The 27,678-nt window shown below is 47.3% G+C and overlaps 1 protein-coding gene across 1 annotated transcript; it reads left to right on the top strand.

Annotated features, from left to right (window-relative positions):
• Window positions 1-612: 612 nt before the first annotated feature.
• Window positions 613-25,346, top strand: LOC139554349 (sodium- and chloride-dependent GABA transporter 1-like). Its single transcript, XM_071367102.1, has 13 exons — window positions 613-742; window positions 875-1,009; window positions 1,197-1,407; window positions 1,567-1,699; window positions 2,025-2,159; window positions 2,660-2,763; window positions 2,994-3,118; window positions 12,467-12,579; window positions 13,196-13,336; window positions 13,566-13,662; window positions 13,982-14,082; window positions 18,189-18,359; window positions 25,055-25,346. Exons 1-13 carry the CDS (start codon window positions 613-615, stop codon window positions 25,205-25,207), a joined length of 1,749 nt encoding a protein of 582 aa, XP_071223203.1. The 3' UTR covers window positions 25,208-25,346.
• The last annotated feature ends 2,332 nt before the right edge of the window (window positions 25,347-27,678 follow it).

The raw sequence follows: 27,678 nt of genomic DNA on the forward strand, positions 1-27,678 counted from the left end.
TCATATTGTATTGGTGATATTTTTGTATTACCTAAACTTTCATCAGGATTAAAGTCTGTAATGTACGGTATATTCTGATGACGTACAGTGATTGCACGTTGTTGAGAAGACTAAGCCCTTGAGCTTGAAATGTTTATAGAGATGATTCTAATTCATATATCCATGTACTATGTGTTTTCACTCCAGTTTGTTTTAGCCGGTTTACACATTTGCATAGAAGGTAGGCAAACTCCTTGGGTCAGTCCAGTTGGAGTGTAAACAGTCTGTTAAACTTGAACTTACAGTCTGTCCCAACACAAACACAAGATATGACTTAGAGCATGTAGTCATGAGGCAACCTCAACATTTTGTGACAACATCAAAATCAGAATCAATCTATGAATGACCATTCTAGGCATGGGCACATTTGTATTCTGTAGCCGCCAGTTAATCTTCTGTAAATCATTCATTTTTTTGTTATAATTTTTTTTTCTCACAGAAAATGGAAGACATCCCTCTCCCCTTTCCAACACATTTTCCTGTAAATCATACATTTTTGGCGAAAGATTAAAATATTATAAATCTGTGGAGAGGAGTCTCTGTTGGTTGTTGGGGTCAAACCTTTCTCAGACGATGGACAGACTACCAAGAGAAAGAGAGACATGGGCCAATCGTGCAGAGTTCATCCTTTCTTCAGTAGGCTATGCAGTCGGAATTGGAAATGTCTGGCGCTTTCCATATGTCTGCTTCAGCGGTGGTGGAGGTCAGTTCATGGAAAAGTATGCTTTGGGGTACAACATTACCTTGGAGCTCTTATACTAGTTTTAATAGACTATTATTAGATTAAATGTTTTATCATTGATTTCTACATCTAATTACCATCTCCTCTCCTCAGGTGCATTCCTCGTTCCCTATCTTACCATGATGTGTCTGTGTGCCATCCCACTGGTGTTCATGGAGTTTACAGTGGGGCAGTACACAAAAAAAGGACCTGTTGAGGCGTTCATCAACATCTGTCCTCTAATGAAAGGTGGGATAACTTTTGCCTCAAAAAAGGGAAGATCATACATTACAAGATATAATTGACCAGTATTATGAAGTCAGTTTTATATCAAGAGAGACCACAAGTAACAGAATACTAGAGCCTGTATCATTTTTCATTTTATTTGACCTTTAACCTATGCTATGTTTATTCCATGTTTGTTGTTGATCTCCAGGTGTGGGTGTGGCTATGGTGATGCTGTCCTTCATCGTGGCCTCCTACAACAACACAGTCCTGACCTGGGTTCTGTACTACCTCTTCCACTCCTTCACAGCCCCGTTACCATGGCAGCTCTGTAATGCCACCTGGAACATTCCAGAGAACTGTTCCAGCTTCATGGAAAACACCACCACCCACCTGCAGTCCGCCACTAAACAATTCTTTGAGTAGGTTTACATGTTACAGTAACATTTTAACCATTCTCATTCAATGTTACTTCAAGCTGTGATGTTGGTTTAACCAAATTCACAACACAGACATCTCCCTAGTTGTTTTTATTCACCAAGCATGTAGCATCATTACACTTAAATACTGTGTGTGCTTAGCCATAGGCTCCTGGAAATCACTGAGGGGATTGAGACTGTGGGCCACCTGCGATGGGAGCTGGTCGGAATTCTCCTGCTGATCTGGGTCATCCTATTCTTCTGTGTCTTCAAGGGGATCAGATCCACTGGCAAAGTTGTCCATCCCTCCTGACTATTGTTAAAGACATTAGATACCCAACAGAGCACTTCATCAAAGTGATTCTGCTCTACTAATGATGAGTGTCGGGGAGAACTATTGCGGTGTGACACTCGAATCACTCCACACACTCAACATGTGTGTGTGTGTGTGTGTGTGTGTGTGTGTGTGTGTGTGTGTGTGTGTGTGTGTGTGTGTGTGTGTGTGTGTGTGTGTGTGTGTGTGTGTGTGTGTGTGTGTGTGTGTGTGTGTGTGTGTGTGTGTGTGTGTGTGTGTGTGTGTGTGTGTGTGTGTGTGTGTGTGTGTACGCGTCCATCCACAGGTGGTGTACTTCACAGCACTGTTTCCATATGTGGTCCTTCTGGCTCTTCTGTTCAACAATGTCCGACTACCAGGAGCCCTGGATGGCATCCTATTCTTCCTGACACCCAAATGGAACAAACTGGGAGAGATACACGTGAGTGGGTCAAAGCACTTATAAACTTTGACTCGACTTCGACTTGAAGAAGTGATCTTATTCTTGAATTAATGACATAGACACGTTGTGATGATCTTGGTTAGATTTCCCTACACTGATTTTCTTAGTCAGTTTGCAGGTCTTGCTCCCATAAAATAATTACTTTGTTAGTCTATAACACTGTATCTACCCATGCTTGAGTCATTATGTGGGAAGTGTTAGAGGACCGTTTGACCTCAGGAATGCCCGCTCATTGTTTCATGCTTCCAGGCAGTGGTGTTTTTATTTGTCTAGAGAAAACAATGTTTAACCAGCTCCTATTGTAAAAAAGTAACTGTCAAGCGTTTGCTTCTTTATACTGTTGATACAACTAGCTCCTGGGGCACTGCACTGGGGCTGGCCCATTGCTTCCAATGTGTGTGTGTCTCAGGGGGCATAAGCATAAAGACAAATGTCCATTCTCTGCAAGTTAATGGACAATAAGGTGATATTTTTGACAGGTATGGATTGATGCTACTGCTCAGATCTTCTACTCAATAGGCGTTGGATTTGGCTGCTTACTGTCTATGGCCAGCCACAACAAGCTCAACAATAACATCCTCAGGTAGCCTGCAGAAAGCACTCTTTTTTTAACGTGTGACATTTTGCACATTGCACTGCCATTGCTAACAAACACACAGATATACAGTATTTGGCCCCATACAAACTGACTGCCTCCTGGTGTGGTGCTAGTGTTGGACTTCTACAGAACTATGGATTTCATCGGAATTATGTTAAAAAAATTACTTCATAAACGTAAACAATGAACTCATCATTATCTTTTGTGTGCGGCAGGGATGCAATGATTGTCACTTTGGCGAACTCTGCCACCAGTATTTTTGCTGGCTACGTCATGTTCTCTGGCATCGGCTACATGGCACATGTGCGCCACCTCCAAGTGGAGCAACTGGCTGTTGGAGGTACTGTTCAGGAGGACTTAGCTCTGGTCCAGGGCGTTACTGGCTGTTGGAGGTACTGTCCAGGAGGACTTAGCTCTGGTCCAGGGCGTTACTGACTGTTGGAGGTACTGTTCAGGAGGACTTAGCTCTGGTCCAGGGTGTTACTGGCTGTTGGAGGTACTGTTCAGGAGGACTTAGCTCTGGTCCAGGGCGTTACTGACTGTTGGAGGTACTGTTCAGGAGGACTTAGCTCTGGTCCAGGGCGTTACTGACTGTTGAAGGTACTGTTCAGGAGGACTTAGCTCTGGTCCAGGGCGTTACTGACTGTTGGAGGTACTGTTCAGGGGGACTTAGCTCTGGTCCAGGGCGTTACTGACTGTTGGAGGTACTGTTCGGGAGGACTTAGCTCTAGTCCAGGGCGTTACTGCCTGTTGGAGGTACTGTTCAGGGGGACAGCTCTGGTCCAGGGCGTTACTGACTGTTGGAGGTACTGTTCGGGAGGACTTAGCTCTAGTCCAGGGCGTTACTGCCTGTTGGAGGTACTGTTCAGGGGGACTTAGCTCTGGTCCAGGGCATTACTGACTGTTGGAGGTACTGTTCGGGAGGACTTAGCTCTAGTCCAGGGCGTTACTGCCTGTTGGAGGTACTGTTCAGGGGGACTTAGCTCTGGTCCAGGGCGTTACTGACTGTTGGAGGTACTGTTCGGTAGGACTTAGCTCTAGTCCAGGGCGTTACTGCCTGTTGGAGGTACTGTTCAGGGGGACTTAGCTCTGGTCCAGGGCGTTACTGACTGTTGGAGGTACTGTTCGGGAGGACTTAGCTCCAGTCAAGTACATTACATGTGGTTTGCTGATGCTGAGCCTTTTTCAACAGGCATCTTTTTCAAGTTTTAATGTCACGTACACAAGTACAGTGAAATGCCTTGCTTGCTAGCTCTAATCCCAACAATCCCAACAATCCCAACTAGTAATCAATAACAATGTATTACTAAAAAGAACAAGGTAAAACAAAAACACACGAGAAATAAGAAGTTCACGAGAAAGTAAGAAGCTACATACAGGGTCAGTTCTAATACCATATTTACAATGTGTAGGGATACTGGAGTGATAGAGGGATATAGGATATATGATTAACAGAGTAGCAGCAACGTCTATGATGAATGTATGTGAGTGTGTGTGTGCATTTGTGTAGAGTCTGTTTAAATGTGTGTGTGTGTTATGTGTGAGCAAATTAAGTGTGTGTGTGTGTGTGTGTGTGGTGTGTGTGTGTGTGTTGGAGAGTCAGTGTGTGTGAGTGAGTGTATAGAGTCCTGTGAGTGTGCATAGAGACAGCGCAAGAATAAAAATAAACAAAAGGGTCAACTCAGATAGTCTGTGTAGCCATTTTGTTAGCTATTTATTTGGCTTGGGGATAGAAGTTGTTCAGGGGCCTGTTGATGTCAGACTTGATGCACCGGTACCACTTGTTGTGCAGAAGTAGAGAAAATGGCCTATGGCTTGGGTGGCTGGAGTCTTTAATAATTTTACGGACCTTTCACACCGCCTGATATAGAAGACCTGGATGGCAGGGAGCTGGGCAGTCTGCACCACCCTCTGTAGCGCCATGCGATCGAGAGCGATACCAAGCAGTGGTTCAGCTAGTCAAGGTGCTCTCAATGGTGCAGCTGTAGAAATGTTTGAGGATTTGAGGGCCCGTGCCAAACCTTTTCAACCTCCTGAGGGGTAAGAGGCACTGTCGCACCCTTTTTACGACTGTCCGCCTGCGTGTGGACCATGTTAAATCCCTAGTGATTTGGACACAGAGGAACTTGAAGCTCTCGACCCGCTCCACTGCAGCCTCGTCGATGTGGATGGGGGCATGCTCGCCCCCTCGTGTCCGGTAATCCATGATCAGCTCCTTGGTTTTACTGAGGTTGAAGGAGAGTTTGTGATCCTGGCACCACACTGCCAGGTCACTGACCTCCGCCCTGTAGGCTGTCTCATTGTTGGTGATCAGGCCTACCACCGGCGTGTCGTCAGCAAACTTGATGATGGTGTTGGAGTCGTGCATGGCCACGCAGTCGTGGGTGAACAGGGATTACAGGAGGGGGCTGAGGTGATGTTCCCTACCCTCACGCACCTGGGGTCGGCCTGTCAGGAAGTCCAGGATCCAGTTGCAGAGGGGGGTGTTTAGTCCCAGGGCCCTAAACTTGGTGAAGAGCTTGGAGGGGACAATGTTGTTGAACGCTGAGCTGTAATCAATGAACAGCATTCTTACATAGGTATTCCTCTTATCTAGGTGGGTGAGGGCAGTGTGGAGTGCAATTGAGTTTGCATCGTCTATGTATCTGTTGGGGCGGTATGCAAATTGGAGTGGGTCTAGGGTGTGTGCCATAACCAGCCTTTCAAACCACTTCATGATTACAGATGTGACTGCTACAGGACAGCAGTCATTGTGGAATGAAGCCTTACATGCTGACCACACAGCATGCGTTGCGTGCCCAAGAGTTGCAAAATAATTGTACACATACTTGTTATTCAATTGTTGCACCCACACTACTTGCGCACGCCAACGAGCGTCTGCGTTGCCAAGCGCTAAAATAGAAGTCAGTTCTATTTGTGACGCTGAGCGCTGTGCAAGTCCTGTCTCTCCCATCTCCTCATTGGTTTATAGAAGCAGATACCCACATGCCATCTCTCATTGGTTATACCCACGTTGGTGATTGAAAGACGGTTCGTCGGTCGTCGTGGTAATACTATGAAAGTTAGATGCTAATCACCATATAAAGTCCAAAGAAGAAAAAACCTGGAAAGAGGAGAGATGACTAGAAACGATTCGGTTGACCATTTTATGTGTGGATTAAATGTCGGAGTAGGGGACTTTGTGCATTTCAGGTAAAATAACAAGTCAACGTTTATATCACAGGACAAATTATCTAGCAACAGCAAGCTAGCTAAATAGGACAAATTAGCTAGCAACTGCAAGCTAGCTAGCTAAATTGGCATAAATATTTCATGCTTTTCGACCTGTCCCCAAATTAATATAATTGGTTCAGAGTTTGTTTTGATATTTCAACCTGCGTGTCGTGATCGCGTTTGGTGTGGGGGGACAAAATCAACTTGGCCACGATGGCGCACGCGCGCGTCTGGTTTGGGTACGGTGTTAAAGTTATTTGGAAGAGGAATAATGGTGGTCAGTTAAAGACGTGAGGATTACAGACTGGGACAAGGAGAGGTTGAAAATGACAGTGAATATGCCTGGAATACTGGAATACCGTCTTGCGAGTGTTTACCTGATTAAAGACCTTACTCACGTTGGCCTCAGAGACAGAGATCACCAAGTCCTCTGGGTTGGTGGGGGCCCTCACACCCGGCACGGTGTTGTTATTGTCGAAGCGTGCATAAAATGCATTGAGTTCATCTGGTAGAGAGGCATCGTTGGGCAGATCATGGCTGGGTCTTCCTTTGTAATCCGTAATGGACTGTAGCCCCTGCCACATGTGGAGGGAGTCGGAGCCTGTGTAGTATGATTCCCCCTTATTCCTATATTGTCCTTTTGCTTGTTTTGTTGAAGAATGCTCAGCATCAGCAAGCCTCACGTAACACCCTTGACCAGAGCTAAACAGGGGTTATGTACAGATTGTGAAAACTGAATGTAGATGCTAAAGAGAACTTGTCCCACTTTAAATGAACAACAAATTATACTGAATTATCACAAAGTATTCCTTGACGTAATCCAATAGAAATAGTATCTAGAAAATGAAAGTAAATGTGGTGTGCTTGCTAGTCTGAAGTAAATGTGGTGTGCCTGCTAGTCTGCTTGCTAGTCTTAAGTAAATGTGATGTGTTGCTAGTCTGAAGTAAATGAGGTGTGTTGCTAGTCTGAAGTAAATATGGTGTGCTTGCTAGTCTGAAGTAAATGTGGTGTGCCTGCTAGTCTGCTTGCTAGTCTTAAGTAAATGTGATGTGTTGCTAGTCTGAAGTAAATGTGGTGTGCTTGCTAGTCTGAAGTAAATGTGGTGTGCTTGCTAGTCTGAAGTAAATGTGGTGTGCTTGCTAGTCTGAAGTAAATGTGGTGTGCCTGCTAGTCTGAAGTAAATGTGGTGTGCCTGCTAGTCTTGAAGTAAATGTGGTGTGTTGCTAGTCTGAATAAATGTGGTGTGCCTGCTAGTCTTGAAGTAAATGTGGTGTGTTGCTAGTCTGAAGTAAATGTGGTGTGCTTGCTAGTCTGAAGTAAATGTGGTGTGCCTGCTAGTCTGAAGTAAATGTGATGTGCTTGGTAGTCTTGGAGTATTTATGGTTTTGAAATAGTAGCAGTAGTGGTAGAGACAGCAGTAGTAATGGTAGTAATAGGGTTTTTCCCATTCCAGTTTATGGCCATTGAAATGCATTGGGATTTATGCAAATATGTTTGTAGTGTAAAAAAGTATGTTTTTCAAGCACCAGTGTCAGCCTGCACGTTTTAAAGTTGTTTTGGTGTTGGTAGCTTTAACGGTTCAAGAGCAGTGGCCAAAAAGTACAAATTGTATAAATGGTATCAAAAAGTTGTATACAAGCAATCTATTCCAGACTGGTCTGCACGTTTTAAAGTTTGAATGGCGTTTCGAGCTGCAACGGTGGGAAGACTAGTTACGACTGGAATCTTTCCCATTCAAGTTTAAGGCCAATGGAATTCTTTGGAATTGATGAAAATGTGGTTGTAGGGTGAAAAGTATTAGTAGTATCCAGGGGTTGGAACCAGTTCAGGGAACAGAACAGAAAACCAGAAGAAGAAAAAACATTTTCAATGAACAGAATTGGAAGCGGGAACACAACTGATCTATACTGTTCCGGAAACAGAACTGTTATCTTAAAAGCGTGAGAACTGGTTAAAACTTTAATTTACATTCGGAGAATTTTTAGCTGTTGTACATCAAAGCCGTCCCTCTGTCAATCAGAAACTTCTTCCAGTGTCTGCATGCCAGCTGAAAATCTTTGACAGAATTTTATTTTGCTGGTCGGAACAGTTGAACGGAACAAACAAATAATAGTTCTATTCATAATGAAACAATTGGAAAATAATGTATTTTTTTAAGCAAACTGCAGACGTTCAGCCTGGACGTTTCAAAGTTGTTTTGTTGTTGGTAGCTTTTATAGGTTTGGTCCTACAGGTGGCAGCAGAAGGCAAATAAGAATAATAAGAATGAACAGGTTCTATACTTACAAGCCCCTAACCAACAATGAGGTTGAAAAAATATGAATAACAATAAGAAATAAAAGTAGTTAAAGAGCAGCAGTAAAATAACAATAGCGAGACTATATACAGGGTACCGGTACAGAGTCAATGTGCGGGGGCACCGGTTAGTCGAGATAATTGAGGTAATATGTACACTAACATTCACAAGTTTGGGGTCACTTAGAAATGTCCTTGTTTTTGAAATATATATTTTTTTTTTCTTCATTAAAATAACATAAAATTGGTCAGAAATACAGTGTAGACATTTTTAATGTTGTAAATGACCATTGTAGCTGGAAACGGCTGATTTTTAATGGAATATCTACATAGGCGTACAGAGGCCCATTATCAGCAATCATCACTCCTGTGTTCCAATGGCACGTTGCGTTAGCTAATCCAAGTTTATCATTTTAGGCTAAAGGCTAATTGATGATTAGAAAACCCTTTTGCAATTATGTTAGCACAGCTGAAAACTCTTGTGCTGATTAAAGAAGCAATAAAATTGACCTTCTTTAGACTAGTTGAGTATCTGGAGCACTGGCATTTGTGGGTTCGATTACAGGCTCAAAATGGCCAGAAACAAAGACCTTTCTTGTGAAACTCATCAGTCTATTCTTGATCTGAGAAATGAAGGCTATTACATGTGAGAAATTGCCAAGAAACGGAGTAGAACAAGTACATTAGAGTGTCTAGTTTAAGAAACAGACATCTCACAAGTCCTCAACTGGCAGCTTCATTAAATTCTACCCGCAAAACACCAGTCTCAATGTCAACAGCGAAGAGGCAACTCCGGGATGCTGGCCTTCCAGGCAGAGTTCCTCTGTCCAGTGTCTCTGTTCTTTTGCCCATCTTAATCTTTTCTTTTTATTGGCTAGTCTGATATATGGCTTTTTCTTTGCAACTCTGCCTAGAAGGCCAGCATCCCGGAGTTGACTCTTCACTGTGCTTTTCTTTCAAAAACAAGGCCATTTCTAAGTGACCCCAAACTTTTGAACGGTAGTGTACATGTAGGTAGAGTTATTGAAGTTCCTATGCATAGATAATAACAGAGAGTAGCAGCGGTGGAAAATAGTGTGGGGGGCAATGCAAATTGTCTGGGTAGCCATTTGATTAGATGTTCAGGAGTCTACTGGCTTGGGGGTAGAAGCTGTTTAGAAGCCTCTTGGACCTAGACTTGGCGCTCCGGTACCGCTTGCCGTGAGGTAGCAGAGAGAACAGTCTATGACTAGGGTGGCTGGAATTATTTTAGGGCCTTCCTCTGACACCGCCTGGTATAGAGGTCCTGGATGGCAGGAGGCTTGGCCCCAGTGATGTACTGGGCCGTACGCACTACCCTACACAGTGCCTTGCGGTCGGAGGCCGAGCAGTTGCCATACCAGGCAGTGATGCAACCCGTCAGGATGCTCTCGATGGTGCAGCTGTAGAACCTTTTGAGGATCTGAGGACCGATGCCAAATCTTTTCAGTCTCTTGCGAGGGAATATGTTTTGTCATGCCCTCTTCATGACTGTCTTGGTGTGCTTGGACCATGTTCGTTTGTTGGTGATGTGGACACCAAGGAACTTGAAGCTCTCAACCTGCTCCACTACAGCCCCCCCCATGAGAATGGGGGAGTGGTCAGGCCTCCTTTTCCTGTAGTCCACAATCATCTCCTTTGTCTTGATAATGTTGAGGGAGAGGTTGTTGTCCTGGCACCACACAGCCAGGTCTCTGACCTCCTCCCTATAGGCTGTCTCGTCGTTGTCAGTGATCAGGCCTACCACTGTTGTGTCATTGGTATACTTAATGATGGTGTTGGAGTCGTGCCTGGCCGTGCAGTCATGAGTGAACAGGGAGTACAGGAGGGGGCTGAGCGCACACCCCTGAGGGGCCCCTTTGTTGAGGATCAGCGTGGCGGATGTGTTGTTACTTACCCTTACCACCTGGGGGCGGCCTGTCAGGAAGTCCAGGATCCGGTTGCAGAGTGAGGTGTTTAGTCCCAGGGTCCTTAGCTTATTGATGAGCTTTGAGGGCACTATGATGTTGAAAGCTGAGCTGTAGTCAATTAATAGCATTCTCACATAGGTGTTCCTTTTGTCCAGGTGGGAAAGGGCAGTGTGGATCTGTGGATCTGTTAGGGCGGTAAGCAAATTGGAGTGGGTGTAGGGTTTCTGGGGTAATGGTGTTGATGTGAGCAATGACCACCCTTTTAAAGCACTTCATGGCTACAGACGTGAGTGCTACGGGTCGGTAGTCATTTAGGTAGGTTATCTTAGTGTTCTTGGGCACAGCACAGGGTTTGCTTAAAACATGTTGGTATTACAGACCCGGAAAGGGAGAGGTTGAAAATGTCAGTGAAGACACTTGCCAGTTGGTCAGCGCATGCTCAGAGTACACGTCCTGGTAATCCATCTGGCCCTGCGGCCTTGTGAATGTTGACCTGTTTAAAGGTCTTAATCACATCGGCTGCGGAGAGCGTGATCACACAGTTGTCCGGAACAGCTGGTGCTCTCATGCATGTTTTAGTGTTATTTGCCTCGAAGTGAGCATAGAAGTAGTTTAGCTCATCTGGTAGGCTCGTGTCACTGGGCAGCTCTCGGCTGTGCTTCCCTTTGTAGTCTGTAATGGTTTGCAAGCCCTGCCACATCCAACGAGCGTCAGAGCAGGTGTAGTACGATTCGATCTTAGTCCTGTATTGACACTTTGCCTGTTTGATGGTTCGTCAAAGGGCATAGCGGGATTTCTTATAAGCTTCCGGGTTAGAGTCCCGCTCCTTGAAAGTGGCAGCTCTACCCTTTAGCTCGATGCGGATGTTGCCTGTAATCCATGGCTTCTGGTTGGGGTATGTACGTACGGTCACTGTGGGGATGACGTCATCGATGCACTGACAATGACTGATGTGGTGTACTCCTCAATGCCATAGGAAGAATCCCAGACATATTCCAGTCTGTGCTAGCAAAACAGTCCTGTAGCTTAGCATCTGCTTCATCTGACCACTTTTTTATTGACTGAGTCACTGGTGCTTCCTGCTTTAATTTGTGCTTGTCAGCAGGAATCAGGAGGATAGAATTATGGTCAGAATAGCCAAATGGAGGGCGAGGGAGAGCTTTGTACATGTCTCTGTGTGTGGAGTAAAGGTGGTCCAGAGTTTTTTGTCCTCTGGTTGCACATTTAACATGCTGATAGAAATTTGGTAAAACAGATTTAAGTTTCCCTGCATTAAAGTCCCTGGCCACTAGGAGCGCCGCCTCTGGGTGAGTGTTTTCCTATTTGCTTATGGCAGAATACAGCTCATTGAGTGCGGTCTCAGTGCCAGCATCGGTCTGTGGGATATGTAGACAGCTACGAAAAATACATTTGAAAACTCTCTAGGTAGATAGTGTGGTCTACAGCTTATCATGAGATACTCTACCTCAGGCAAACAAAACCTCGAGACTTCCTTAGATATCGTGCACCAGCTATTATTAACAAAAATACATAGTCCGCCGCCCCTTGTATTACCAGACGCCGCTGTTCTATCCTGCCGATACATCGCATAACCAGCCAGCTGTATGTTGATAATGTCGTCGTTCAGCCACGACTCCGTGAATCATAAGATATTACAGTTTTTAATGTCCCATTGGTAGTTTAATCTTCCTCGTAGGTCGTCGATTTTATTTTCCAATGATTGCACGTTAGCTAGTAGAACGGAAGGCAGGGGGGGTTTACTCGGGCCTCTTTTTCTCCGTCGTCTCTTCACGCAAATGACGGGGTTTTCGGCCTGTTCCCGGGAAAGCAGAATGTCGTTCACGTCGGGATCGTAGGACTCGTTATAGGAAAAAAAAGCTTCTGCCAGTTGGTGGTGAGTAATCGCTGTTCTGATGTCCAGAAGTTATTTTAGGTCATAAGAGACAAGTCAAGATGTAGTGTGAAGTAATTTAATGATGCAACCGCCATACCTGGCCTAGAATGTGTTGTTGCCTGAACTGTCACACTAGAACTGTACCTGTCAGGTACTGAAAACACAGAACGTGTCATGGTTATAGACACAGTGACAGACACTATGTTGTGTATTGTGTGTGTGTGTGTGTGTGTGTGTGTGTGTGTGTGTGTGTGTGTGTGTGTGTGTGTGTGTGTGTGTGTGTGTGTGTGTGTGTGTGTGTGTGTGTGTGTGTGTGTGTGTGTGTGTGTGTGTGTGTGTGTGTGTGTGTTTATCCAGGGCCTGGTTTGGCATTTGTGGTTTACCCAGAGATCTTCAGCACCATGCCTGTCTCCCAGCTCTGGGCCTTCCTCTTCTTCCTCATGCTGATGTGTCTCGGCCTGGATAGTCAGGTGTAGCAGCACAGAAACACACAGAGCACACACACCCCCCCCCACACACACACACACACACACACACACACACACATAGCCAGTATAGTTTACTGTGTGTCTTGTCTTTATAGTTTAATGTATGTTTTGTCTCTATAGTTTCACGTGTGTTTTGTTTTTATAGATTGTGTATAGTTTGTTTGTTTTGTCTGTATAGTTTGTGTGTTTTGTCTGTATAGTTTAATGTGTGTTTTGTCTGTATAGTTTGTGTGTTTTGTCTGTATAGTTTAATGTGTGTTTTGTCTGTATAGTTTGTCTGTTTTGTCTGTATAGTTTGTATGTTTTGTCTGTATAGTTTAATGTGTGTTTTGTCTGTATAGTTGAATGTGTTTTGTCTGTATAGTTGTATGTGTGTTTTGTCTGTATAGTTTGTGTGTTTTGTCTTTACAATTTAATGTGTGTTTTGTCTTTATAGTTTAATGTGTGTTTTGTCTTTATAGAATGTGTGTTTTGTCTGTATAGTTTGTGTGTTTTGTCTGTATAGTTGAATGTGTTTTGTCTGTATAGTTTGTGTGTTTTGTCTGTAAAGTTTAATGTGTTTTGTCTGTATAGTTGAATGTGTGTTTTGTCTGTATAGTTTGCCCTTGTGGAGGTCATGAGGACTTTCATTATGGACAGCTTTGGCCCAAAGATTCTCCTCATGCTGAACTATAAAGAGCTGGTGACCCTATTACTCTGCTTCTTGACCTTCCTGATTGGCCTTCCCTGCATTACTCAGGTGAGTGTGTGTTTGTATTTCTGTTTGTATGTGTGTGTGTGTGTGTGTGTGTGTGTGTGTGTGTGTGTGTGTGTGTGTGTGTGTGTGTGTGTGTGTGTGTGTGTGTGTGTGTGTGTGTGTGTGTGTGTGTGCGTGTGTGTGTGTATCTGGTTTCAAGAGGTGTAACCTTGGTGCCATTATCCTTTTCAAACAAATAACCTATTGTGCCCTTGGGTCTTGGTCTTTACAGGGCGGGGTCTACATCTTCCAGCTGTTAGACTATTCTGTTGGCATAACACTGATGTTCACTTCTTTATTTGAAGTCGTTGCTCTAAGCTGGATATTTGGTAAGTGCTCCAATGAGAGCTTATATGGTGCTCTTTTCCACAATGAATGAATATGTTTGCTTCATCTGACCATGAATAATAATGACCTGTAGTATGTTTGACATTATTCATCGATTTTTCTCTCCAAAACAAGTCCTCTTGCTTCCAAAGAAGATTTGTGAAGTATTTTCTGAACATGTCCCCAATGGAAACGTCATGTGACCTTTCTTTCAAAGATTGATTTCATATACATTTTATATATTTCATATATAAGTAATGACCTTAGCCAATATCATTCTGATCATTGCTTAAATGTTTTACACTTCCTGCTGATTTGTAGGAGTATGGCGGCTCTCTATCATGGTGAAAAGGATTCTGGGAAAGCCTCCAAACGTCTTCTTTAAGGCCTGCTGGTTGGTGGTCTCTCCGCTGTTGATCGTGGTGAGTCTAGTTAAAGATCCTCATTCATGCACTAACCCAGTGCAGTGGGTGACATGGCCCTTATCCTAGGGAGGTCGTTCAAGTTTGATGTCGAAATCTGACATCTATCCATGTCTTGAAGACGTCGGGAAATGCCATGAAAACCGAACATTAGGGACAACAGTGAGCGCTAATACCAGCAAGTAGGCTTGGGTTGTGGAAGGGGGTGGCAGATGGTCGTAATCCCATGACTCTGGATCAGAAGGTTGTGTGTTCGATCTCATTTGTGGACACTGGTTTAATGTTGTTTTGTTTTAACCCCTATCTCAAACCTTAACACTTACCTTAACCATTCAGAATGAGTGCCTAAACTTAACCCTTAACTTTGAAGTTTGACGTTTGGAAAACATGGATAAACGCTCTCTTTTCTGAGACTGTGAGAGCTTGTTGCTTATCCCGGGCAGCTGGTTGAGAGAATGCCAAAAGTGTGCAAAGCTGTCATCAAGGCAAAGGCTGGCTATTTGAAGAATCTCAAATATAAAATATATTGTAACGGCTGTCGTAGTCGTTCTCCTCCTCAGACGAGGAGGAGCATGGATCGGACCAAGATGCGGATTGGTAAGTATTCATTATTTAATGGAAAAACAACAAACACTACAAAATACAAAAACCAATAAACGTGACTAACCCGAAACAGTCCTGTGTGGCCCAAACACTGACACAGGAACAAACACCCACAAAACACAGGTGAAACCCAGGCTGCCTAAGTATGATTCTCAATCAGGGACAACGATTCACAGCTGTCTCTGATTGAGAATCATACCAGGCCGAACACAAAATCCCAACATAGAAAATCAAACCTAGACCAACCCACCCAACTCACGCCCTGACCAACTAAAACAAATACATGACAAAGGAAAACAGGTCAGGAACGTGACAGAACCCCCCCCTTAAGGTGCGAACTCCGGGCGCACCAGCACAAAGTCTAGGGGAGGGTCTGGGTGGGCGTCTGTCCACGGTGGCGGCTCTGGCGCTGGTCGTGGTCCCCACCCCACCATAGTCAACCCCCGCTTCCGTGGCCTCCTCCCAATATTCACCCTCCATGTCAATCCCACTATTCCAAAGGGCAGTAACAGACTGAGGGGTAGCACCTGACTGAGGGGTAGCACCTGACCGAGGGGTAGCACCTGACTGAGGGGTAGCACCTGACTGAGGGGTAGCACCTGACTGAGGGGTAGCACCTGACTAAGGGGCAGCACCAGGATAAGGGGCAGCACCAGGATAAGGGGCAGCACCAGGATAAGGGGCAGCACCAGGATAAGGGGCAGCACCAGGATAAGGGGCAGCTCCGGACTGAGGGACGGATCCTGGCTGGATGGCGGATCCTGGCTGGCTGGCTCTGGCGGATCCTGGCTGGCTGGCGGATCCTGGCTGGCTGGCTCTGGCGGATCCTGGCTGGCTGGCTCTGGCGGATCCTGGCTGGACGGCTCTGGCGGATCCTGGCTGGATCCTGGCTGGACGGCTCATGGCTGGCTGACGGATCTGGCTGCTCATGGCTGGCTGACGGATCTGGCTGCTCATGGCTGGCGGGTGGCTTTGAAGGCTCAATACAGACGGGCAGTTCATGCGGCGCTTGGCAGACGGACAGTTCAGACAGCGTTGGGCAGACGGGCAGTTCAGGCGCCGTTGGGCAGACGGGCAGTTCAGGCGCCGTTGGGCAGACGGGCAGTTCAGGCGCCGTTGGGCAGATGGCCGACTCTGACCTGCTGAGGCGCACAGTAGGCCTGGTGCGTGGTGCCGGAACTGGTGGTACCGGACTGGAGACACGCACCTCAAGGCTAGTGCAGGGAGCAGGAACAGGGCACACTGGACTCTCGATGCGCACTATAGGCCTGGTGCGTGGTACCGGAACTGGAGGTACCGGGCTGAGGGCACGCACCTCAGGGCGAGTGCGGGGAGAAGGAACAGTGCGTACAGGGCTCTGGAGACGCACAGGAGGCTTGGTGCGTGGTGCCGGAACTGGTGGTACTGGGCTGGAGACACGCACCACAGGGAGAGTGCGTGGAGGAGGAACAGGGCTCTGGAGACGCACTGGAAGCCTGGTGCGTGGTGTAGGCACTGGTGGTACTGGGCTGGGGCCACGCACCATAAGGCGAGTGCGGGGTGCTGGAACTGGAGGTACTGGGCTGGGGCGGGAAGGTGGCGCCGGATATACCGGACCGTGAAGGAGGACACGCGCTCTTGAGCACCGAGCCTCCCCAACCTTACCAGGTTGAATGGTCCCCGTAGCCCTGCCAGTGCGGCGAGGTGGAATAGCCCGCACTGGGCTATGCAGGCGAACCGGGGACACCACCTGTAAGGCTGGTGCCATGTACGCCGGCCCGAGGAGACGTACTGGAGGCCAGATATGTTGGGCCGGCTTCATGGCACCCGGCTCGATGCCCAACCTAGCCCTCCCAGTGCGGCAAGGTGGAATAGCCCGCACTGGGCTAAGCACGCGTACTGGGGACAACGTGCGCTCCACCGCATAACACGGTGTCTGACCAGTACGACGCCCTCTCACTCCACGGTAAGCCCGGGGAGTTGGCTCGGGTATCCAACCCGGCTTCGCCACACTCCCCTTTATCCCCCCCCCAAGACATTTTTGGGTGAGCCTCTCGGGCTTCCAGCCGCTCTGCCTTGCTTTCGCCTCATAAAACCTCCTCTCCGCTTTCGCTGCCTCCAGCTCCGCTTTGGGGCGGCGACACTCCACTGGCTCTGCCCAGGGTCCTTTACCGTCTAGGATTTCCTCCCAAGTCCATTCCTCTTTTCCCCACTGCTGTTGTTCTTGCCTTCCTTCTCCAATCCGCGTGGTCCTGTTATGGTGGGTGTTTCTGTAACGGCTGTCGTAGTCGTTCTCCTCCTCAGACGAGGAGGAGCATGGATCGGACCAAGATGCGGATTGGTAAGTATTCATTATTTAATGGAAAAACAACAAACACTACAAAATACAAAAAACAATGAACGTGACTAACCCGAAACAGTCCTGTGTGGCCCAAACACTGACACAGGAACAAACACCCACAAAACACAGGTGAAACCCAGGCTGCCCAAGTATGATTCTCAATCAGGGACAACAATTCACAGCTGTCTCTGATTGAGAATCATACCAGGCCGAACACAAAATCCCAACATAGAAAATCAAACCTAGACCAACCCACCCAACTCACGCCCTGACCAACTAAAACAAATACATGACAAAGGAAAACAGGTCAGGAACGTGACATATATTTAGATTTGTTTAGACTTTTTTGGTTACTACATGTTTAGACTTTTTTGGTTACTACATGTTATTTCATAGTTTTGATGTCTTCACTATTATTCTACAACGTAGAAAAGAAAAAGCCTTGAATGATTAGGTGTTCTAAAACTATTGACCGGTAGTGTATATTTACAAAAAATGAATATATTGGGTTATATATTTATTTAACTAGGCAAGTCAGTTAAGAACAAATTCTTATTTTCAATGACGGCCTAGGAACAGTGGGTTAATTGCCTTGTTCAGGGGCGGAACAACAGATTTCTACCTTGTCAGTTCGGGGATTCAATCTTGTAACCTTTCAGCTACTAGTCCAACGCTCTAACCACTAGGGTACCTGCCGATTGGAAATGATGCAGACAATTATATTGATAGAAGCCATAATATATCTGCAATATTAAAGCTGATCTACCCTCTAAATAAATACATACAAATCACGCTGCATTGTATTGCGAGTTTAACCGTGTTTCCCGGTTCTGTATTTTGCACATGTACGTCTCTTACCTTTTATGGTGGACTTTTCTTTAGGATTAAGATATTTGTTAACAAAAATGTATGTATTCAACCTTAGCTATTTTTCCCCTAGCCAGAAGATCCGACCTGCTTGCTTACAGCTGCACTAGGGTCGGACAGGCTGTCTAGATTAAGACACCGTGAATCCGGCGCCAAATATGGCTAGGAAAACGTACCTCAATCCAGGGATGAAAAACAGAATCCGTGGTGTCTTAGTCTACAGGGGAAGCCTGTCCGACCCTACTGCAGCTGTAAGGCTATTATTTTTTACCTTGAAAAGTAAACTCTTTTCCTAACCAATCTTTACTACCTGCAGGCCATATTGGTCACTGCCATGGTCCAGCACAGCCCACTTCTTTACGGGAAGACATATCTGTACCCAGCATGGGCTGAAGGTGTTGCATGGATCATCACCTTTCTGTCCGTTGGCTGGATCCCTCTTGGGGCCATGCATGAGCTTCTTGGAAGGAAAGGCACTTGCTTAGCGGTAAGGTTTGTATGTGAATGCACAGTAATCCATGACATGGATGGATGAATGGATGGATGGATGTGTCGTGTCTTTGGTATCGTTAAATTGAGGACTTATAGTTTTTATCATAGATTCCTATAATTAGGGATTACGCATCACTTGAGTAATAACGTAACTAATTAACTATGAATTCGAGGGCACCAGGGAAAGTTATTAGATTACAAGGTTATAATTTCCCAATCTAACCTTTCAGATATTTCCATATCTGATCAATAGTCCTCTAATTAAAGATTTATTTACTCTACCTTACGTCAGTGTAACGATCTGAGTGTCGGGAGGTGCGAAGTCAGACGCAGGAGCAGCAGAGCTTCAATATGTTGAGTCTTTTAATACTCAACTTGCAAACACAATGTCCAACACGGACGTACTGGGTGTCACACACAACGGTCCAACGACACGATAAACAAACCCAGTCCACAATAATAACATCCACTCCCGAAATCCAAAAGCCACAATGAAACAATCCCGCACAAAGAAGCGTCCGGGCTGGCTGACTAATAAAGCCACACTAATTAACAATTAACTGAACACAGGTGATACAAATAAACACATAAGGAGGGGGAGGAAAAAGAGTCAGTGGCAGCTAGTAGGCCGGTGACGACGACCGCCGAGCGCCACCCGAACGGGAAGGAGAGCCTGCCTCGGTTGAAGTCGTGACAGTACCCCCCCTCTGACGCGCGGCTCCCGCAGCGCGCCGACACCGGCCTCGAGGTCGACCCGGAGGACGAGGCGCGGGGCGATCCGGATGGAGGCGATGGAAATCCCTTAACATAGATGGATCCAAAATGTCCTCCACCGGTACCCAGCACCTCTCCTCCGGACCGTACCCCTCCCAGTCCACGAGGTACTGCAGGCCCCTCACCCGGCGTCTCGAGTCCAGAATGGCCCGTATCGTGTACGCCGGGGACCCCTCGATGTCCAGAGGGGGGGGAGGGACCTCCGGCACCTCACCGTCCTGCAGGGGACCAGCTACCACCGGCCTGAGGAGAGACACATGAAACGAGGGGTTAATACGATAATAGGAAGGGAGTTTTAATCGATAACACACCTCGTTTATTCTCCTCAGGACTTTGAAGGGCCCTACACACTGCGGCCTCAGCTTCCGGCAGGGCAAGCGGAGGGGTAGGTTTCGGGTCGAGAGCCAGACCCTCTCCCCCGGTACAAACACGGGAGCCTCACTGCGGTGGCGGTCAGCGCTCCTCTTCTGCCTCCTAGTGGCTTGTTGAAGGGACTCCTGGACGGCCCTCCAGGTCTCCTTGGAGCGCTGTACCCACTCCTCCACCGCAGGAGCCTCAGTCTGGCTCGGATGCCATGGTGCCAGGACCGGCTGGTACCCCAACACACACTGAAAGGGGGACACATTAGTAGAGGAGTGGCGTAGTGAGTTCTGAGCCATCTCGGCCCAGGGAATGTATCTCGCCCACTCCCCTGGCCGGTCCTGGCAATAGGACCGCAGAAACCTACCCACCTCCTGGTTCACTCTCTCCACCTGCCCATTACTCTCGGGGTGAAAACCGGAAGTCAAGCTGACCGTGACCCCCAGACGCTCCATGAACGCCCTCCATACTCGGGACGTGAACTGGGGGCCCCGATCAGAAACGATGTCCTCCGGCACCCCGTAGTGCCGGAAGACGTGAGTGAATAAGGCTTCCGCAGTCTGTAGGGCAGTAGGGATACCGGGCAACGGGAGGAGACGGCAGGACTTAGAAAACCGATCCACAATTACCAGAACCGTAGTGTTTCCCTGAGAAGGGGGAAGATCGGTCAGGAAGTCCACGGACAGATGAGACCATGGCCGTTGTGGAACGGGGAGGGGTTGCAACTTCCCTCTAGGAAGGTGCCTAGGAGCCTTACTCTGAGCGCATACCGAACAGGAGGAGACATAAACCCTAACGTCCCGAGCTAAGGTAGGCCACCAATACCTTCCCCGAAGGCTCCCCACTGTCCTCGTCACCCCAGGGTGACCCGAGGAGGGTAGGACATGAGCCCACCGAATCAGTCGGTCCCGAACACCAAGCGGTACGTACTTACGGCCCGCCGGGCACTGAGGAGGCGCGGGTTCCGCCCGTAACGCCCGCTCGATGTCCGAGTCCACCTCCCATACCACTGGCGCTATCAGCCTCGAGGCGGGGATGATGGGAGTGGGCTCGGTGGTCCTATCCTCCGTGTCGTAAAGGCGAGACAGTGCGTCAGCCTTTACGTTTTGGGAACCGGGTCTGTAGGACAACGTGAACCTAAACCGGGTGAAAAACATGGCCCACCTTGCCTGACGCGGGTTCAGTCTCCGAGCTGCCCGAATATACTCCAGATTCTGGTGGTCGGTCCAGATGAGAAAAGGGTGCTTAGCCCCCTCAAGCCAGTGTCTCCACACCTTCAGAGCCTTGACCACCGCTAACAACTCCCGATCCCCCACATCATAGTTACGCTCCGCTGCACTGAGCTTACTAGAGAAGAAAGCGCAGGGGCGGAGTTTTGGTGGCGTACCCGAGCGCTGTGATAGCACGGCACCCACCCCAGCCTCGGACGCGTCCACCTCCACTATGAATGCTAAAGAGGGATCCGGGTGCGCCAACACGGGAGCATCCGTGAACAGAGCCTTCAACCTGTTGAAAGCTCCGTCCGCCGCCGCTGACCACCGCAACCGCACCGGACCCCCCTTTAGCAGTGAGGTAATGGGAGCCGCTACCTGACCAAAACCCCGGATAAATCTCCGGTAGTAGTTGGCAAAACCCAAAAACCGCTGCACCTCTTTCACCGTGGTTGGAGTCGGCCAATTACGCACGGCCTTTATGCGGTCACTCTCCACCACCACCCCCGAGGTGGAAATGCGATAACCCAGGAAGGAGACGGCTTGTTTGGAGAACACACACTTCTCAGCCTTGACGTATAGGTCATGCTCCAGCAGTCTGCCAAGCACTTTGCGCACCAGAGATACATGCGCGGCTTGAGTAGTTGAGTAGATCAGAATGTCATCGATATACACAACTACCCCCTGCACGTGCAGGTCCCTGAGAATGTCGTCTACAAAGGATTGGAAAACAGCTGGAGCATTCTTTAACCCATACGGCATGACGCAGTACTCATAGTGGCCCGATGTGGTACTAAATGCGGTTTTCCACTCGTCTCCTTTCCGAATACGCACCAGACTGTACGCGCTCCTGAGGTCCAGTTTTGTAAAGAACTGCGCTCCGTGAAATGATTCCACCGCCGAAGCGATGAGAGGTAGTGGGTAACTAAACCCCACTGTGATGGCATTTAGACCTCTATAATCAATACACGGACGCAAACCTCCCTCCTTCTTCTTCACAAAAAAGAAACTCGAGGAGACGGGTGAGATGGAGGGCCGAATGTACCCCTGTCCCAGAGACTCCTTGACATATGTCTCCATAGCCAACGTCTCCTCTTGGGACAAAGGGTACACGTGACTCTTGGGAAGCGCAGCGTTAACCTGGAGATCTATCGCACAATCCCTACCCGGTCGATGTGGTGGTAATTTCGTCGCTTTCTTTTTACAGAAAGCGATTGCCAAATCGGCATACTCGGGGGGAATGCGCACCGTGGAACCCTGGTCTGGACTCTCCACCGACGTGGCACCAATGGAAACTCCCAGACACCTTCCAGAACACTCCTCTGACCACCCCTGGAGAACCCCCTGTCTCCACGAAATACTGGGATTGTGCCGGGCCAACCAGGGAATACCCAGCACCACTGGAAACGCAGGCGAATCAATAATAAAGAGACTGATACGTTCCCTATGATTCCCCTGCGTCACCATGTCCAGGGGAACTGTGGCCTCCCTGACCACCCCTGACCCTAATGGTCGGCTATCTAGGGAGTGCACGGGAAAGGGAGAATCTATCGGCACGAGCGGAACGCCCAACTCTCGGGCGAGTCCGCGATCCATAAAGTTCCCAGCTGCACCTGAATCGACTAGTGCCCTATGCTGGGAAGAGGGGAAAAAATCAAGGAAAAAAATTGAGACAAACATGTGACCGACAGGGGATTCTGAGTGAGTTTGGTGCTGACTCACCTGGGGTGATCGAGAAGCGTTCCGCCTGACATCTCGACTCCCAGACAGACCCCCCCAGCACCGATCGGCCGTGTGTCCTCTCCGACCACAGCTGGTGCAGGGGAGGCCTCCTCCTCCGATACCCCTAGGCGCGGCCCCTCCCAACTCCATCGGGATGGGAGCCGGGGCGCTGGGTGGTGGAACGCACAGGACCCTCTCCGAACGCCCGCGGGCAGCCAGCAGATTGTCCAGTCGGATGGACATGTCGATAAGCTCATCCAAAGACAGAGCGATGTCCCGACACGCTAGCTCCCTGCGGACGTCCTCCCGGAGACTACACCGGTAGTGGTCAATAAGGGCCCTGTCGTTCCACCCTGATCCCGCGGCCAAGGTCCGGAACTCCAGCGCGAAATCCTGTGCGCTCCTCCTCTCCTGCCTGAGATGAAATAGTCTCTCACCCGCCGCTCGGCCCTCTGGGGGGTGGTCAAACACGGCACGAAAACGACGGGTAAACTCCGGGTAGTGCTCCTTCGCTGAGTCCGGGCCATTCCAGACTGCGTTGGCCCACTCCAGAGCACGACCCGTTAGGCAGGAGACGAGGACACTCACCCTCTCCGCTCCCGAGGGAGTGGGGCGAACAGTGGCCAGGTATAGCTCCAGCTGGAGTAAGAACCCCTGGCACCCTGCCGCCGCTCCATCATAATCCCTCGGGAGCGTAAGACGGAGCGCGCTGGAGCCGGGGGATGGAGAGTCCTGAGGAAGGGGAGCCGAAGGTGGAGAGAGGAGCCCACTCCTCTCCCATCGCTCCATTCTCTCCATCATCTGGTCCATGGCTGATCCGATCCGATGGAGGACGGTGGTGTGGTGGAGAACCCGTTCCTCCATCGATGGGAGAGGGTTGGCTGCTGCTCCTGCTGACTCCATTGGTGCGGGATTCTGTAACGATCTGAGTGTCGGGAGGTGCGAAGTCAGACGCAGGAACAGCAGAGCTTCAATATGTTGAGTCTTTTAATACTCAACTTGCAAACACAATGTCCAACACGGACGTACTGGGTGTCACACACAACGGTCCAACGACACGATAAACAAACCCAGTCCACAATAATAACATCCACTCCCGAAATCCAAAAGCCACAATGAAACAATCCCGCACAAAGAAGCGTCCGGGCTGGCTGACTAATAAAGCCACACTAATTAACAATTAACTGAACACAGGTGATACAAATAAACACATAAGGAGGGGGAGGAAAAAGAGTCAGTGGCAGCTAGTAGGCCGGTGACGACGACCGCCGAGCGCCACCCGAACGGGAAGGAGAGCCTGCCTCGGTTGAAGTCGTGACAGTCAGTCTCATTCCAAACGTCGTAAATCGCTGATCTGCACGAACCCAGTCTTCACTATGAGTCATCCATACATCAATTGTCTTAAATCATTTATTTATTACTAACTAATTAATTCACAGAAATGCAAAAACAAACAAACTTAAAATAGTTACATGAAATGATGGGAGAAAATATGCCCTAGTGGGCTAAACCGGCATGGCGGCTGTTAGACAAAGGGAAAGTTGCGTTCGACTAAGAATTCACTACAGAGTCCATAATTATAACAATTGACATGCTAATCCAATTGTAAGTCGCTCTGGATAAGAGCGTCTGCTAAATGACTTAAATGTAATGTAAAATGTAATCCTTACACATGAACGCTCACTCATTCGGGAACAATTGCAATCCATATATATATAGTTACGTCCAGTGTGTGTGTGCCTTGGTCGTTGGAGAGAAGTTCGTTTTGGTTGGAGTGAAGTTCTGTCTCGGTTGTGGATTGTTCAGAGTGTCATTCGTTAGAGAATGGATGTTTCGGCGGTTGTCTTTCTTCGCGTTCAATGATACCGAATTCCTAGCTGCAGACTAGAAGTCAATATCAAAGACTTGTTATGATTCGTATAAGAGTTTTAACCACGTGGGATGGTTAAAAGATTCAGCAGTCTGTTCTCAAACCTTTGTCCTCTCGTGATTGAGAGAAACATGGTCTGGGGTAATTTCTTAAGAGTTGGCTTTTATTCAGATAGCAGAGAGGGGTGGTCCCATGGTCTCTGACCCAACTGGCTCAGGGGCGGTCCTTGGATTTAGTTCAAATACAACCAAATAGTTCAAATAGTTCAAATACAATTGTATTTTCCTTCATTAAACAGTTCAAAATCATATTACACAATTATACAAACAGTATCATACTCACTCACTTACTTATACAACAAGCAGATGTTAACCTCATATCTGAGGTTATTATATAAACAGCGGTATGGTAATGTGGTCCCACAGTCTCACGTGAGTTTCCCACGTGGCGACAAATGGACATGTTCATAGCTGGACCTTCACCGATCATTCCTAGGAATATGAAATATGTTCGTACCTCAAGTTCTGTGAGGTGGAAGAGAATTCCTTTGTCCTGAAAGTTTACCCTCTGTCTTAATACTGTTTGTGGTGGGGAGATTCTCAGGAATTTACGACATCTCTCTGTGATCACAGCATGGGTTGAAGGAGTGGAGGCAGGGAGAGGGGGATGGGGTTTGCTATACCCACGCAGGCAACGTCATGACAGATGTGTTGATGGACAGACATATGAATGTATTCCTCTCTCCTGGTGTAGAGGCTGAAGGCGTCGGTGACTCCCAGGATCACCCTGGAGGAGGTCTGTAATGTGCCTGTCAATGAAGACCAACACCAGGACCATGTTAAGTCTCTGTACAGTCTCTCTGAGGTCAGTCCTCTACGTGAAGAGAAAGACCGTGGGGACATGTAGGCTCCTGTGTGACCCATCTGCTAGAGCATAGGGGTTTGCAATGACATGGTCATGGCTACGATTCCAACTGGGCCATTCCATGTCTATATGCTCACAATGTCCATTGAATATACTTCTGAAAAGCACAACACTTAATAAAGGAATGTGACTTTGTCAATATTTTATTTTGGTGCTGTTTTCATTTGATACTTTCGGTACGCCACTGGAAAGTACAAAGGTGCTGTAGTCCAGACTACAGCCGCCTGAAAGCGCACATTAAGGCTTACTTCAGGATCTGCTATGTACATCCTAATATACACAGTTTCCAAGACACTTTGGGTAAAGAGAGTTGAAATATGCCTGCCGTTCTGTGCTTTGTCACATTGACAAGTGTTTAGGCTTGTTTTTAGCCCATGGACCCTGACAGGATAGTGCCGGTCCATCGCAAAGCTCTCAAAGTACAATAACACTGCTAGAGGTGTTGTTACAATAGCTTTTAATGAGACAATGGTGCAAACATTGTCTACACTATATAGACCTCTGTTTATTTGAAATAGATGGTATTTATTTTTATCTGTATTTATCTTGACGTATAGACTGGCTTAGATGGCGGTTTACTTCCTGAGTGCTCAGCACCAGGTGGTGTTTATACCATGCTGGTGATGTCTTTTTTACGAGTTGCATTTTCACACAAAATAAAATACAAATGTTTCTGTCAGACTTTTGCCCTTAAAAGGGTACTTTCTTGATTCTACCGTTATTAATTCAACTAATTGTCTCGCAAAACTAACAATCACCTCATAAAAATCCACTATTAGGTAGAAATGAAGGCACAGGGAGAGAGTGAGTCCATGAATGCAGGGTCGGCAGCACTCGGAGGCCAGGTGCCAGTACAGTGTGAGAGGGAGGTTTAGGAAGACATAAACAGAGCAGGACAATAGACCACCCTGGAGCCAGCCTCAAACAAACTTAATGTGCCCCCGTGTCAAGTCAGTGTGGTGGAACATGCTAATCTCCTGTCTTAAAAACACTGGCCCCATGATGGACCGGTGTAGCAGCAACATATAAGCTGATGAGAGTGGGGGGGACAGAGAGAGAAATAGAAGGGGTTGCTGATGATCTGGTGCTTCTGTCCCCAACCAAGGAGGGCCTACAGCAGCACCTAGATCTTCTGCACAGATTCTGTCAAACCTAGGCCCTGACAGTAAATCCCAAAAATAATGGTTTTCCAAAAAAGGTCCAGTTGCCAGGACCACAAATACAAATTCCATCTAGACACCGTTGCCCTAGACCACACAAACAACTATACATACCTCGGCCTAAACATGAACACCACAGGTAACTTCCACAAAGCTGTGAACAATCTGAGAGACAAGGCAAGAAGGGCCTTATACACCATAAAAAGGAATATCATTCGACATCATTAGGATCTGGCAATTTGAATTATTTGAATCAATTATTGAACCCATTGCCCTTTATCATTGTGAGGTCTGGGGTCCACTCACAAATCAATAATTCATAAAATGGGACAAACCCCAAATTGAGACGATGCATACAGAATTCTGAAAAAAATATCCTCAGTGTAGAATGTAAAACACAAAATAATGCATGCAGAGCAGAATTAGGCCGATACCCGCTAATTATCCAAATCCAGAAAAGAGCCGTTAAATTCTACAACCACCTAAAAGGAAGTGATTCCCAAACCTTCCATAACATAGCCATCACCTACAGAGAGATGAACCTGGAGAAGAGCCCCCTAAGCAAGCTGGTCCTGGGGCTCTGTTCACAAACAGACCCCACAGAGCCCCAGGACAGCAACACAATTAGACCCAACCAAATCACGAGAGAAAAAAAATATCATTACTTGACACATTAGAAAGAATTTACTAACAAACTGAGAAAACTGGAATGCTATTTGGCCCTAAACATAGAGTACACAGTTGCAGAATACCTGACCACTGTGACTGACCCAAAATGAAGGAAAGCTTTGACAATGTACACTCAGTGAGCATAGCCTTGCTATTGAGAGAGGCCGCCGTAGGCAGACTTGGCTCTCAAGGGAAGACAGGCTATGTGCACACTGCCCACAAAATGAGTTGGAAACTGAGCTGCACCTCCTAACCTCCTACCAAATATATGACCAAATTAGAGACACATATTTCCCACAGATTACACAGACCCACAAAGAATTTGAAAACAAATCCAATTTTGATAAACTCCCATATCTATTAGGTGAAATGCCACAGTGTGCCATCACAGCAGCAAGATTTGTGACCTATTGCCACAAGGGCAACCAGTGAAGAACAAACACCATTGTAAATGCCACCCATATTTATGTTTATTTATTTTCCCTTTTGTACTTGAACTATTTGTACATCGTTACAACACTATATATAGACATAATATGATATTTGAAATGTCTCTATTCCTTTGAAAGTTACTGTTAATTTGATTGTTTATTTCACTTTTGTTTATTATCTCTTTCACTTGCT

Source organism: Salvelinus alpinus, chromosome 26, assembly GCF_045679555.1.
Source record: "Salvelinus alpinus chromosome 26, SLU_Salpinus.1, whole genome shotgun sequence".
NCBI classification, from domain to species: Eukaryota; Metazoa; Chordata; class Actinopteri; order Salmoniformes; family Salmonidae; genus Salvelinus; species Salvelinus alpinus.